The sequence below is a fragment of the Rhinoraja longicauda genome, chromosome 17 (genome assembly GCF_053455715.1).
Source record: "Rhinoraja longicauda isolate Sanriku21f chromosome 17, sRhiLon1.1, whole genome shotgun sequence".
In the NCBI taxonomy this organism is placed as follows: domain Eukaryota; kingdom Metazoa; phylum Chordata; class Chondrichthyes; order Rajiformes; family Arhynchobatidae; genus Rhinoraja; species Rhinoraja longicauda.
The window spans coordinates 22,691,379-22,707,686 of NC_135969.1; the positions used below are offsets into that span (position 1 = coordinate 22,691,379).

Here is a 16,308-nt window from a genome sequence, read left to right on the forward strand (position 1 = left end):
GGGAAAAGACTGTGTGCACGTTGAACCTTAGTCTTGTTCCATGCAACACAATTGTCAGGGTATTAAATATTCCAAATGAATGTAATGACATTATAATCAATTGCACTGAGGCGATTCTTTGTATTTTTACAGGATGTGGATGTTATTTGAAAAGTTGGTTGTGAGCCACCATTGCAAACTTTTGTTTGCCTTTTTTTATATAAAATCTTGGCAATTGCCGGATGAGATGGGAGAGTCAGCAAATCCACTGACCCCTGTGTATTGTGTTAGTTTATGTGGACAGCTCCCACAGCACAATTTCATAATCATCATACTCATAATCATACTTTATTAGCCAAGTATGTTTTGCAACGTAAGAGGAATTTGAGTTGCAATACAGTCATACCAATAAAAAGCATACAAAATACATTTTAGCATAAACATGCACCACAGTGACTCCTCCACATTCCTCACTGATGGAAGGCGAAAAAAAAGTTAAATCTCTTCCCTTCTTTGTTCTCCGGCGGTCGGGGGCCTCGAGCCTTCCATTGATGGGACGATGTTGGCTCCCATAGCGTCGGGGCGATCAAGGTCCCGCATCGGGGAGAATCTCAGCTCCCCCGAGCCAGGCGATTGGACCCCGGGTCGGGGCTAGTCAAACCTCTTGCGACTTTGGAGCTTCCCGACATCAGTCTCTACCTGAGAATGCGAGCTCCTCGATGGTGAAATCCGCAGGCTGCGGTTGGAGCGTTGATCCCAGGCAAGGAATCGCAGGCTCTGATGGTAAGTCCACGGCCTCGCGGTAGGGCTCAAAGTCAGTCTCAAGCAAGGCCGCCAGCTCCATGATGTTAGGCCACAGAGCGACCGGAGATACGATCCGGAAAACAATCGCATCTCAGGCAAGGTAAAGATTGAAAAAAAGTTTCCCCTGACCCCCTCCCCCATCCCCCACTTAAAACAAACCAAAGAACATTAACAAACTTTTAAAAACACACTAAAAATAATAAAAAATCGAAAATAATGATAGTCTGTTGGCGAGGCTGCCATCGCTGACGGCGTCACCCGATGGAATTTCACCTTGTCTTTGCCAGATTTGTGTTTTGTTTGCTATGAATTGGGAATCAGCAGGCTTTGGTTATTGCTGCATACAATTTAGCTAAAGTTGTTGCTATTTCCTGAAGCCAATGGAAACAAAAATCCGATCAGTTTTCTATGTGTTGAATGTACTTCAGGGTGATTCGTAATCCATTACTGCGGGAAGCTCAATGGGCCAGGCAGCATCTCTGGAGAACATGTACACTCTAGCAATTAATTGTATAGCTTTCCTGTTAAATCTGTTTTTGATTTACAGTAAACAACCCATTTCCTTACTCTGATTCCAATTTGTATTTTAAGACTGATTGAGAATAAGAGATGGAAAAATCAGAGAAGTGCAAGACACCTAACACAGCTCTTCTAAAAGCTCACATTACTCAGCATAAACACACATATCTGAAATCACTATCCCCAAATGTGAAATTGTAAGTTTTTTTCGGGCACAGTTATAACATCATTGATCTTCACTGTGATTGTTTCTTTTGTTCCCTCTTATTGGCTTAGTAGGGAACGAGATTGCTCTGGGAGCGTGTGTAGACATGGTGGGCTAAAATGGCATACCACGTCACAATGAAATATGAAAACATACACTGGTGGGAAGGATGAGTGAAATGGGAATCGCCTTCTGCACTAGGCGTAAAGATGGGCAATAAATGTTGGGGCTGCTGCTTTTGATGGGTGCAGTAAGGTATAGTAAAAGGTGTTTCAAGATTTTGATCAATTATGGGTCAGTGGGAGGAAAGTAACCAGATTGCTCAGCAATTAAGAGTTGGGTAGTCGCTTGGGAATGTGTCTGAGAGAAAAACGAAAGGAGCAGAGAGAAGCTGATGAAAAGAGAATAATGTGGGAAAAGATGAAATAAAGCGATACCTTTAAATTTAAAGAAAACAGTTAATATGGAACTGCATAGAGAGTACAATACAGGAGCAGGCCATTCATTCCAACCATGTCATTTGCTTGCTGTATATGGATGGTCCTTCTTTCCCTTTCATGCTTTTCGTACTTGATTCCCCTAAGCTGCAAACTCTGTATATTCTCCCTGTTTATTCCCCTCATGATTTGAAAAATCTCAATAATAACAACCTCCTGTGTTCCATTCAATAAAATCCTAGCCTGCTGTGTTAAAGTTCGTTTCTTAAAACAGACAACAACATAAACAGTTAAAGGTAAACCAAGCAAAGCTTTAATTATCGTTAGACGGGAGTGGGGGACCAGTGCTAGGAGTGTATGACCATACTTAGCACTCCCCTTGCTTCCACTCAAAGATACAGCATTCTCGCAGCAATTTTATACAGAATTTGCAGCAAGAATGTTTAACAACATTTCCTTCAAATCAATCACATTGTATTGGAGCACAATATACTTGTCACCCTAAAGTCATAAACTACTCTTACACAATAAGTCATTAGTCGAAGGCAAGGATCCTTATCATACCACAGAAGGTCCTGTTTACACACTCCCACAAGTAGTCAACAGTTAACCACATCCTAATCTTAGCGAGAGCATTGTCCATCGTCTTTCCCAGACACCCTTCCCAGGGATAACAGGATATACCATCGAACAAGCTTTAGGAATTACAGTTATATCCTGCCTGGTGCAATTTTGCAAACATCAGCTATTCAGGACCCAAAGTTCAGGCTCATCCTGTTCATTCATTCTATCATTTTATTATTTCTGTGGTTTCCAGAGATAGTAAGTTTCAGCTACTAGACACATCCTTATGAGCAATTAACATTCCTCCACTTACAACAATATAGAAGCCCCAAAAGCATACAAGCAGGTTTGCAGACAATGGCCAAGCATCCCATCATGCAAAGTTAATAGCCATTAACTCTTTCAGCCGAACCTCTCCCGATAGCTCAGGCCTTCGAATCGTAGCAAAGTCCTTGTAAATATTCTCTGCACTCTTTTCATGTCAATGGTATCTTTCCTATAGCAAGATGCCCAAAATTCTGTTTTAAAACTGTCACAATTTGTTTCATCGGGTTGTTTAAATTAATACTGACTAGCTAATTAAATTATTGAATCGCATGGGAGGCGCATTCCCAATCTCGTTGTACCCCTGTACAATGACAATAAAGATATATTGTATTGTATTGTATGAACATAATAGTCCAAGTGTGACCTTAAACCTATGCCCGCTAGTTCTCCAAGTTTGATGTCACGAGTGTCTTGCACAAATGTAACATAGCAATCCAACTTTTGTATTCAAGAGAGAGAGAGAATATGTTATTTTCATATCCATGTGACTATACATCATTGTGCATCTTTGGTTCCCTGAACATTTCTCTTCATACGAAAAGGTGTGATTAAATCTTTCCTCTGGCAATGTCACCTTCATTCATGAATTGTAAATATGTATAATAGTGACTCTGCTACCTCTTTAAAGCAAAGGTTTAATATTCGTTATTTAATATTTTTTAAAGTAAATGTGGTTTTCTCATTTTGAATCCCACCTTCTATTGCAACGTACACCAGATCTGTCTCCCTAGTAAATCTACAGTTATTTGATAGTGATATTGCGGTTTGTAGTTTTTAATCGAGGTTTTATTGTAAAATAATTTTCCTCTTTACTGTGACCTACATAGACCTTCTGTATATATCAATTTGCACTGATCGTAAATTTTTGTACTTACAATTTGATCGTTGCTGAAATGGCATTGTCTCAATCATGTCTTGCTGTAAATTTCTTGCCCTAATAAAAACAGCAGGAAGAACAGTCTAATTCTAGTCTCTATGTTGATGTGAAAACCTTCCATGTGAGGTCATACTGCCTATTCCTTTCCCTGCAGATACAACAGGCTGCTGAGCGACCAGAGAGGAACTTCGTCGACAGTCGCCAGCTGAAGGTTTGTGCTACTTGCTTTGACCTGTCCGTGAGCCTGCTGAGAGTTCTGGAAATGACCGTCACCCTTGTCCCGGAGATCTTTCTGAACTGGACTAGACAGTCAGCAGAACTACTGTTGAGACGTCTGGCACAGGTAAGCTGCAGACCTGCTTCCCATGTGCATTTTTAAATTAGCAAATCACAATGATTGCTTCATGATATCCCAAAATCTCTATTCTTGATCTTCGCTTTTGGAATTGTCATGTTGACAGTAAATATTTATCTTTATGCTCAAAAAACTGATTAGATACATTGTATAACTAAGCTTTCTAATAGTGCATCAGCCAATCAGTTTTACATGCTGATTTAATATTTTTATTGGTCTATTTACCTTGGGTATTAATTTTGAGAGTTTCCAGTGGTAGACTTAATTTTCATTCTAATAATCTCTGCTAAATTTGACTCAGTGTATCCCTCATCTCAACATACAACAGTATAACACATGAACGGGCCTATCAATCCACAATATCAATATCAATATGATGCTAAAATAAGTTAATCCCTTAGGTCTACACATAATGTATATCCCTTCATTCCCTGCCCATCTATCATTCCCTGCCCATGTGCCTGTCTAAAAGCCTCTTAAACAGCACTTTTGTACCTGCTTCCACCACCACACTGGCAGCGCGATGTAGGCTCCTACCACTTTTGGATTTTTAAAAATCACGCACATCTCCTTGAAACTTTCCCTCTCTGACCTTAAAAACATGCTCTCTATTGTTTTATATTTCAACCCTGGAGAAGAAAATTCTGACCATGCTATCTATGCCTCTCATAATTTTATAAACTTATCCCCTTAGCCTCCGATGCTCCAAAGAAAACAATTAACTCTTGGGTTAGTGTTGTCTTGTTAGTTATTGGGGAAATAGCCATAAGCAAATGTGAGCAATGATAGAAGCCATTTGACTTCTATTGTTTGTTACTAATTTATACCTATTTGTTTCTTCCACAGTTGATAAATCAAGTATTGAACCGAGTGACAGCAGAAAAGAATCTCTTTGACCGTGTTGTCAATCTGCGTTTACCTGGTGAGTGGCATCCTCTTTGGTTTATCAGAATAGCTTTTGGTAAGGCTTTATAGAAGACATTCATGATGCTTACCTGACTTGTAGCTACCTTCAGATTATTAGATTTATAACCATTCTATATTCTCTGCCATATTCTGCACACTGGTATTTTTCTATTTGCACTACATGTGGTACCTGTGTATGGCTTTATTGTACTCACGAATAACATGACTTAACCAGATAGCATACAAACAAAAGAGTTTCACTGTATCTCAATGCACGTGATGATACTAATAAATTTAACCAACCCTACCTTTGCATTAACTCTGCATGATATTTAGCATCATAAGGTATATGTTCTGTATTTCATCCTTGGAGCGGAGGATCACTTGTTTCCTGTGGTATGGGTTCTGAAATAGCTGATGGGGCCAATGTGGGACCTACAGAGTCTGCTACAGTGGAGCAGAAATACTTGAATTGTCGAGTAGCTGGGTAATTTGGGACGTGCAGTTGAGCAGTGGTGCTTCCAGTGAACTTTCTCAGTGTCACCGAGAATACTACTTCTCCATTTTGAGCAGTGAAGAGCCGAAGGATTCCCACTAGTCGGAGTAGTGGTTACAATTTTATAGGAACCCTGAGGACACCTTTGAATTGTCTCCTCTATCCACCAAATGATCTCATGCCATGACGGAGCTCATAGTATGCCTTTCTTGGTATTGCTTTGTTTTGTCACTTGTCCTGAAGTAGAGTGAAAATAATAGTGCACTTTCTTTGCGTTTTGAAGTCTTGGTTCTTGTCTCGTAAATCATGTTTTCCAGGGTCTTGTCATTGACCTTCATAAGTGGTGGATGATATTGTAGAACAGAAACAAGATGATTTATTTGTTTGTTGGGTATTAAATGCAAGGCTGTTCTTTTGTATGCCTCTATTAATGTATCAACTGTGACTTGGAGCTCAGCTTTGGAATATGTGAATACGTAAGCATTGTGTATGCACTACATTCAACGGCTGAAGTTGGGGTGATTTTGACTCATAGTAATGGTGGTACAGGATGAGCAGCTTCCCTTTGATTTATGGATGAGCGCATTGGTTAACATTGCCTATAGTAAAAGAAGCAGAGGTAGACCAAAATGGCACAATGAACCTGCACTGCTCTTCAGTAAGGTCATGGCTGATTGTATACCTCACGTTTGTGTTCCCATTTGATCCTCCAAATCCCTTGATTTCTTTGGAATCTAAAATCTATTCGGCTAAAGCATGTCTATGCAGAATGACACCCATATGAAGGCTCTGATCATACACACTTCCTTGTGACAATTTTGCTTTGATGTGGATTAATGTGGCATTTTAAAGATTATCTCATTAATTTTTTTAAATTAGTATGCTTGTGATATTATTCCCTCCATTCTTTTCCTCAGGTTTGGAGAGCGTGGATCATTATCCAATACTGGTAGCTGTGACGGGAATTCTTGTTCGCACCCTAGTTGACTCTGATGTTCAGGGGTAAGAAATTGTTTACCAATTGTTGAACAGGATAAATTTTGGCATGTGATGTGATTCTTTGTGATTTTATTCATCTGGTTAGACAGTACATGTGACATGAGCGATTGCATTAAGATTCTTTCAACATAATAAGTCACCTTTTTAGAGGTATATTTTACTTTGTGCTTTAATGTATAGAAAGAAATTGGACATGGCTGTTAGAAGGTGCTGACTTTTTCTTGGTTCTTTATTTAAGCATGGTAGCAAAAAACAGCCCATGAACAATTGAGCTAAACTTGGATCATGTTGGTCCCTGATATTTGGACTCATTAGTCATAATATATTCTAAGAGTTAACTGTATAAAGACAGATCAAAATTCCAGAGCTGCAGCAGAGCCGCTATGGAAACAATAGAAAATTAGGGGCAGTACTGCTTTATCACCCCATTTTAACTTCCATAAAATATAGAATCAATGAAGCACAAAAAGAGACCATTCGGCCTCGTAGGTCCATGCCTGTCTTTGCAAATATCTCCAGTCTGTTCGATTAACTTTTTCGTCATCATACTACCAGATTCAAGAACAGTTTCCTCCCCATTGTTATCAAACAAACAAAACTCTCATAAGCTAAGGACATGTTCCCAATCTTTCATTGTACCTCATTGCAGCCCTTGCACTTTTATATCTGCACTTTTTAATATCTGCACTTTCTCCGTAACTGTAACACTATATTCTAAAGTCTGAAGAAGGGTCTCGACCTGAAACGAGACCCATTCCTTCTCTCCAGAGATGCTGTCTTTCCCGCTGAGTTACTCCAGCATTTTGTGTCTACACTTTATTCTGAATTGTGTTTCCTTTCTTGATTTGTACTATCTGTTGTACATAGGTGTGCTATGATTTGTCTGGATTGCACATAAAATTACGTTTTTCACTGTATCCAGGTACATATGACTGTAATAAACCAACACTAATAACAGCAATACCAATAACAATCAATGTATCCTCAGTTATTTTTTGCCTTCAGTGATTATGTATTCCCTTAAAAAAAACAAAATTAATTCCACATCCATCATACTTTCCGACAATGAATTTTCGATCATAACTGCTCACTGCATTATGAAAATTTTATTCTTGTCAACTTGTCAACCTAGATCTTTTGCAGTCATTTAAAATCTATCCTTGGTCTTTTACTCATGAGAAAATCTGTAAATCCATCCTTATATTGTCCTCCTAACCTGCTCTGAGAACAAATATAAGCTTCTTCAGTCTAGTTTTGTAACTGAAAATTATTCAGGCCTCCATGCATGTTCTGAAGGATCTGTACATCCTTTCCAGAACTTGATCAGCAGAATGGGATGACAAACTCTTGTTGTGGACTAGTTAATGTTTTATAAAAGTTCAACATAATCTCCTTGCTTTACTACTCCCTTATCTCTATATATTCACATAACCACTTCTTCACCTGCCCTGCCAGTTTCAAAGATGTATTGTCCTCCATGTTCTTGTCTCCCAAATAATATAATGTGGCCTCTCTCCGTTCTTCTTTTCTATTTTTTCACAGTATGTGGATGTAGTTGATAATGCCAGTATTTATTGCCCATCCTTAATCATTCCTCAATCTGGGAAGCAGTTAAGAATCAAATACATTAGTAGTTTCAGAGTCACATAAAGGTCTGGCTTGGTATGAATAGCAGATTGCTTGCCTGAAGGGCAATAGACAATAGACAATAGGTGCAGGAGGAGGCCATTCGGCCCTTCGAGCCAGCACCGCCATTCAATGTGATCATGGCTGATCATTCTCAATCAGTACCCCGTTCCTGCCTTCTCCCCATACCCCCTGACTCCGCTATCCTTAAGAGCTCTATCCAGCTCTCTCTTGAATGCATTCAGAGAATTGGCCTCCATTGCCTTCTGAGGCAGAGAATTCCTCAGATTCACAACTCTCTGACTGAAAAAGTTTTTCCCATCTCAGTTCTAAATGGCCTACCCCTTATTTATCCATGGAACTGGTGCACTACAATGGTGAGAACGATCCTCTGCACTCTATATCTTTCCATTTGCTCTACCTATTGTACCTGAGTTTAACTTGATTGTATTTATGTATAGTATTATCTGATTTGTTTGGATAGCATGCAAAACAAAGCTTTTCACTGTACCTCAGAGTAAACCTAAACCAGTAATGGGCCATTAAAAATTAACAGCAGCACTCTACAGGACTTCATGTTTACTTCATGCTGCTTCCAGAAACCAGCCAACAAAATTAAGAACCGGTCACAGCCCAGTCATTTCTTTCTTCACCCATCTCTTGATGGGTAGAAGGAACAAAGGCTGGAAATCATTTACCACCGAGTTAGCAGCAGCTTTCCTGCTGTTAACTCGTAACATATGCAGACCTCCCAACCGTTCCGAATTTGGCAGAAAGTTTAACATATAACATATATAACATATAACAACTACAGCATGGAAACAGGCCTGTCCGGCCCTACCAGTCCACGCCGACCATTCTCCCTGACCTAGTCTCATCTACCTGCACTCAGACCATAACCCTCTAATCCCCTCCTATCCATATACCTATCCAATTTACTCTTAAATAATAAAATCGAGCCAGCCTCCACCACTTCCACCGGAAGCCCATTCCATACAGCCACCACCCTCTGAGTAAAGAAGTTCCCCCTCATGTTACCCCTAAACCTTTGTCCCTCAATTCTGAAGCTATGTCCCCTTGTTGGAATCTTCCCCACTCTCAAAGGGAAAAGCCTACCCACGTCAACTCTGTCCGTCCCTCTCAAAATTTTAAAAACCTCTATCAAGTCCCCCCTCAACCTTCTACGCTCCAAAGAATAAAGACCCAACCTGTTCAACCTCTCTCTGTAGCCTAAGTGCTGAAACCCAGGCAACATTCTAGTAAATCTCCTCTGTACCCTCTCCATTTTGTCGACATCCTTCCTATAATTTGGCGACCAGAAATGCACACCATACTCCAGATTCGGCCTCACCAATGCCCTGTACAATTTTAACATTACATCCCAACTTCTATACTCGATGCTCTGATTTATAAAGGCAAGCATAGCAAACGCCTTCTTCACCACCCTATCCACATGAGATTCCACCTTCAGGGAACAATGCACAGTTATTCCCAGATCCCTCTGCTTATCCACTTTTATATTTTTCACTAGACCCAAAGTGCTCCTCAACACATACCTCCGTCACCTGACCCATCTCATTTCCTAACAGGAGGTCCAACACTGCCCCTTCTCTGGTAGGCACCTCTACGTATTGCTGCAAAAAACTATCCTGCACACATTTTACAAACTCCAAACCATCCAGCCCTTTAACAGAATGCGATTCCCAGTCTATATACGGAAAATTGAAATCACCCACAATCACCACTCTGTGCTTACTACTAATATCTGCTATCTCCTTACATATTTGCTCTTCCAATTCTCGTTCCCTATTTGGCGGTCTATAATACACCCCTATAAGTGTTGCTAAACCTTTCTCATTTCTGAGTTCCACCCAAACAGCCTCCCTAATCGAGCCTTCTAGTCTGTCCTGCCAAAGCTGCTGTGATATCCTCCCTGACAAGCAATGCAACACCCCCACCTCTTGCCCCTCCGATTCTATCACATCTGAAACAATGAAATCCTGGAATATTTAATTGCCAATCGCAACCCTCCTGCAACCATGTTTCACTGATCGCCACAACATCATACTTCCAGATGTCAATCCAGGCTCTAAGCTCATCCACCTTTCTTACAATGCTCCTAGCATTAAAATATACACATTTGCATTCTGCTTTCTTATTTCATTTCCGCCATTCTGATTCCCCCTACATTTTTCCGCAAAACACATGCCTTGCCGCTTGCCCTGCCACTCGCCTTGCCTCGCCTCGCCGCTGGCCCGGCCTCGCCGCTGTACTTGCCTCGCCACTAGCCTCGCCTCGCCGCTGGTCTCGCTGCGCCGCTGGCCCGGCCTGGCCCGGTGGGGGGGAGTAGGGAGGGGTGGGGGGGAGTAGGGTTGGGGGGACATGGAACATTGTGATTTGCTGTTGAAGACCACTGGAGCAAATATGTCTTCAATTAAATTAGGTATGTGCAGTTTTTTAAATGAAACTTTCTTCATAACTTAGCCATACATTTTATGACCATTGTTCTTTTTTTTCAATACCAAGAGAATTGGGATGTGTAAGGAAAAAGCAAAATAGAAAAAACCAAACAAAACAATTTTTTCTTTGTTGTAAAAAGTATTTCTGTTCAATAACCTTTCTATAATAGTAGAATATACTCATGATAGGCCTGACATTGTACATGTAGTCCAAGAACTACAGACTGTTGGAAATAATAGTCGTTTTTCACACGTGAAAGTAGCGCAAAGCGTATGCGCATTTGGCGTGCATACTTTTTTTTTGCTGAAAAGCTGCATTATGCTCCATATTATGAATTTTGATGTAAAATTCTGAATTTTGGACATCAAAATTCTGAATTCTTGAACTCAAATGTTGGGAGGTCTGCACATGAACAGATTTCTCGCGTGCTGAGGACGTATTTGTGTGGTGCATCCCCATTGTCCTTGTTACTCCACAATGACCTTCCAGATCTATTGTTATTTGTCACTTCATACTTTTATTCTGCCTTTGTTATTAGTAAGTGTTTTGTTAAAGCAGATTGAATTTCCCATTATCTCTCCCACTGAGTACTGCTCATAAAATTTTCATTGTAAAAACAGTACCAATGGAACAACTGATTTCTGGCTGGCTTTCTCTATAACTGTTAACCTTCAGTTCTTTGGTCTGTGGACAGTACACGGACACTGATTCTTTATGCCTGTGGACAGCACACGGACACTGATTCTTTATGCCATTAATGTTAATTGCATTAAATGTGCAGTAATCAAACTTTTATACCTGTGGTATAATCACTGCAGCAGTCTAAATTGGCAGATCAATTTTACTATTACCATCTTTTACCCATCCGTTAAAAACTGTTTTAGTAGATTCAATTAGGTCATTATGCCTATTTCTGGAAAAGTATGTCACTTTCTGTCACAAAGTATGTTAACAAATCACAACTTAGAGTAACGGAAGAGGAGCCTTGTGCAAAGTCACCTCATAAACCAGCATGAAGAATTTTGTTTTTCAGTTTTCTTTTTACCAATTGAATCACCAAACCCATGCCTACGCTTGTGTCTGGGGCATTGGCATTAGATGGCACCAACATTTGAAGAAGGATGTGTTTGAGCTGATTACCTGAATCTCTGTGATTGAACCTGCAGCTCTCTGATATCACATCTAACATGGTTTTCTTCAAAAGGGAACCTGTACAAGGGATCAAAGCCAGCCAGAAATCAGCACGCAGAGCAAGACAGGTGCTTGGTCCAGTCCTTGCATAACATTTATCTTCCAAACCTGTGGCCTCCTCCACTTAGGCAGACAAGAACAGCAGATGCATTGCTACTCGGTTCAATTAGCACTCTAACCTGCCTTGGGCGTTTATCACAATTCGTCATTGTTGTTTGATTAAAGTCTTGAAACACTGCAGTGCTTCAAGAAGGCTCAGCTCTACCTTTTCCAAGTTAACGGAGCATACATTAGATGCTGACCTTGCCAGTGCTGCCTGATACAAGAATGACCGTAAGTGTAAATTTTGGAATGTGCAGGCAGGGAGAGAATGAGTGATCGTCAAGCAAAAAAGGAGCAAAACCAGGCAGGTTCTCTTGAGCCCATCTTGCTCACCAGCCAGTATTTAGTGCTGATCTCATAGTGCTGATCTCACATGAGGGTAATGATTTCTTCAGACTGTGCAAGCAGAGCAAAGATCGCAGAAGGCCCAGCTACACAAGAGTGCAGGGTTGTGGGGATTTGTTGGCGGGGAGGGGAGAGGAGAGCAATAGTGGTAAGGGATAAGCCAGTTAATTCGGCTGTAGTAGATTTTGACCTTGATTTCAAGGTCAAGGTTGGCTCTGGACAACTGAAGGGGATAGTGACCAGCCAGAGGTTATAGTTCATATTGGTATCACTGAAAGAGGAAGAGAGTGAAATATAGCTGCTGGCAGGGTTTAGTGATCTAGAAAGAGATTATAAAGCAGTAATGTAGTAATGGCCGGATTATAAGCATTGCCGCATGCTTGTGAATGCAGAAGATGGGAAATAAGGCAGACAAATGCCTGGTTGAAGAGATGGTGTTGGATGGAGCTCTTTGGAGTCCTGAGAAATTTGGATTGTTTCAGGCCCTATACAACCAGGAAGGTTGCATCTGAATCGGAAGAGGACCAGTATCTTGTGGGCACTTTTGCAGATGCTGCATGGGAGGGATTACATTAGAATGCCAGGGGTTTGAACCAGCAGAGAGAAAAACTAAGCTGGCAGTAGAAGATTCAGATGAAGGGGTATTTGGGAAGACTAAGAAAAATGCAAATGTAATAATGGAGGACAATGGCAGGGATGCCTATAGCCAGAGCATATTGATCAGGTGCAGAACATATAGCATAGAGTGTACTAGTAAACAGAGTGTAGAGTGTCACAGTGAGGAAAACTGATAAAATGATTATTTTTTTTAAAGATAAAATCAAAGGTACTCTATTTGAAGCCATCCTCTTATAATTTTATATACTTCTATCGGGTTTCCTCTGAACCTCCGATCCTCCAGAGAAAACAATCCAAGTTTCTCTAACCTTTCCTTAAAGCTAAAACTCACGGATGCGGGTGACATTCTGATAAATCTCTTCTGTGCTCTTTCCAAAGCCTCCACATCCCTCCTGTAATAGGGCAACCAGAATTGCAAACAATGCGACCTAACCAATGTTTTATAAATCTGGAACATGACTTCCTGATTCTTATACTCAGTGCCTCGGCTGATGAAGGCAAGTATACCATACGCTTGGTTTTCTACTCTATCTCCTTGTGTTACCACTTTTATGGAGCTATGGACTTGGAGCTCAAGATCCCTCTGCACATCAGTGTTGTTAAGGATCTTGCATTAGCTCTATACTTGGCATTCAACCCCCCACAATGTAACACCTCACACTGCAGGTGATTTTATTGAAAAATGTTATATTCCATGGGCAGTGACACGATGGATGCTGAAAAGGTTTTTCTTGAAGTGGGTGTAGCTAGAACTCGTGTCCTACTTTCAGAAAAATAGGTTTCCCATTTAAATCAGAGCTGAATAGGGATTTATTCTGAAAGGTTGTAAACGTTAGGAATTCTTTATCCCTTAGATCTGGGTAAATGACTCTGTGCATTCACTCTATCTATTCTCCTCTTGGGGTAATTCCTCCCAGATTTCCTGGTTTTAATCAAAGGGCAGCATTGAATGTATTGTACAATCTCATGTCATTTAAATTACTGGTTTAAATCAAACATAACCTTAATTCCAGCAATTTGTAGAATTGTCACAGCAAAGACGAGAACCCTTTGGCCCATCAAGTCTGTTCATGATGGAGGAATCTAGCCAATCCCAAGGCCAGAGGTAGTTGAGGGACAGTTCCACAGTCAGGTGGCCACTACCAATCAAAGACCTATTCGAATACAACAAATCTGCTGAAGAACTGTAGGGCATGCAGCCTTACAGCTGGGAATAAGATTGATAACTGTCTAATGTAGATTTTGCTTCCATTGCTCTTCACCCTCTCCTTAGTTATGTACCTCATTCTTCAGCTGAAGTTCCTGGAGCAAGTGTTTATCTCTGGAAACAGCCGTATGTGTTTAAAATTCCTGTGGCTCTCAGCAAGCTGATGGCATTTGATGTGTGCAGAATACTGCTATATTACTTACAATCTCTACAGTGACAACTCACCATATAAAGTGATAGTGAAGGCTATAACTAACTGCCGGCACATTGATGCTATAATTTTCCAGACACTTTGTCTTATCGCCAATGTCTCTCAGATCCTTGAGCAGTTGTATTCAACAAACTTTCTTGAGCAGGCAGAATAATGAAAGGAGACAAAGCAGCTCAATTTCCTCTTGAGTGCAACTTGAAAATGAAGTGCGCGGTGAGAATGCCAAATGCTGTATTCTACTATACATTTAAAGTGTTATCACCTACTTACTGCATGATCTATCGGTTTCCACTGATACTGATGAGACCATTTAAAAACTGAGAAAGATTGAGCCCTGGGAATTTTTTTATTTGTATATTGTTTGGTGCCCTCAAAGAGGTAGTTGTGAGGGAGAGCTTTTGACGGTGTCAATTTGCGTATAATTCGCTTGAAATATCATGTGGGTAGAATGTTACAGTCGGGTCAGTATAAGCATCTGTAGCCTTCTCATTATAATGCAATCTGCATTGGTATGCTTCTTGGTGTAGTCACCTCCTCCACAGTGCAGGTGATGTGAGAGAGCTGTATAAATAAATACAGGACCATAACATTTTGAATTTGCTATTTATGTGGTAGAGTGTGGAAAATTTGACTTTTAATGTACATTGGTACCTCACTAGAAGCTTAGAAATGAAAATACAAATAAAATCTAGGCCAAAAAAGGGTAATTATAGCATTTATAAATAGAGATGTGCCACTTTGCCAAGACACTAATGTGAACCCCTGCCCTCTGCTGATGCCCTTCAACCGTTCACAGAGCATGCTTTACACCCTATTGACTGGATATAAGGGCTGGAGCTGAGTATGTTGGACCGGGATGTACAGCTGTTCAATGCTGAGATGTAATGGCTTAACAGAGTAGATATGGAATTGATATTTCTCCTCAAAGGGATGCCACACTGTCAGAATAAGAGGTGGGTCAACCAGAACAGATTTGAGAAGTTATCTTCACCCAGTGGGTTGTAAATATTTAGAATTCTCTACCCAAGAAAACTGATGTGAATCAGTTGCTAAGTATATTCAAGATACAGACTGGCAGATTTTTAAATATTTTGGGAATCAATGGTCATGGGATTAATGTGGGAAAGTGTAGCTAAAGTAAAAGAATAATCGATTTACTGACCTTTGGAGCTGGTGCGAGGTGCTGAATAGTTTACTCCTGTTTCCACTTCTTCATAAGATCATTAGTGATAGGAGCAGCATTAGGCCATTCGGCACATTAAGTCTACTCTGCTGATCTATCTCTCCCTGCCTTCTCCCGAAACCTCTGACACCCGTACTTATGTTTCTTAATTGATAGAATGTTTGCACCATGCTGGATATGTGGCTCTGTTTCCATGTAACAGGAAAATTTTCAGTACTGCACAAGATAGTGGGTCACTGGTCAGTGTTCATGGAAGGTCCATGCTGTACTGGAACGACAACTCAGTTTATCCGTGTATTCTCTGTAGCTGCAATATTATATTCTGCACTCTGTTTTCTTTTTATTTTTCATTACAACAACACCACTTCACATGTATTTAAGTGACCGTCAAGTCCTTATTATGGATTAGAATTTAACGTAACTTGGATATAACATTTGAAGTGACACATCATAACTAGGATTGCCAATCCTCTGCCGCGGACCTCAAGCTTTGTCATTAAAATAATAAACAAATGCACCTAGTCTAAAGTCTGAGGCCCAGTGCTCGTCTAGATTGGATTACAACACATCTTCCTGACCAGAGTGACACCACATCGCTCTTACTCTAGCATCAGATGCTACGAAGTAAAATGCCGATAAAGTACATTTTTGTTTGGAGTTCAAAGTTCAGATTTCACCAGTTTGCAAAGTTTAGTGTGGAAATTGCACAACATTTTGAGAGCAGTTGCAGCAGTGCATTTACAGCTACAAGTATGTATTCAGACAACCATGATGTCTTCATTTGTCAGTATGTGGCAATAAATAAATCTCGGTCCATACAAGCCTGCAGGGTCCTCTGTCAGTCACCTGTTCAAAAATGGCACACTGCATTCTCCCGCAAGAAGCCTGCTAGCCTTT

General features: G+C 40.5%; 1 protein-coding gene across 1 annotated transcript in view; it reads left to right on the plus strand.

The window, feature by feature from the left end:
• rnf123 (ring finger protein 123) overlaps positions 1-16,308 on the plus strand; it is a 180,052-nt gene that overhangs the window by 119,291 nt on the left and 44,453 nt on the right. The window contains exons 33-35 of the mRNA XM_078414350.1: positions 3,867-4,055; positions 4,914-4,989; positions 6,387-6,471. Of these exons, the coding sequence (XP_078270476.1) occupies positions 3,867-4,055; positions 4,914-4,989; positions 6,387-6,471 (350 nt within the window). The remainder of the gene's footprint in view (positions 1-3,866; positions 4,056-4,913; positions 4,990-6,386; positions 6,472-16,308) is intronic.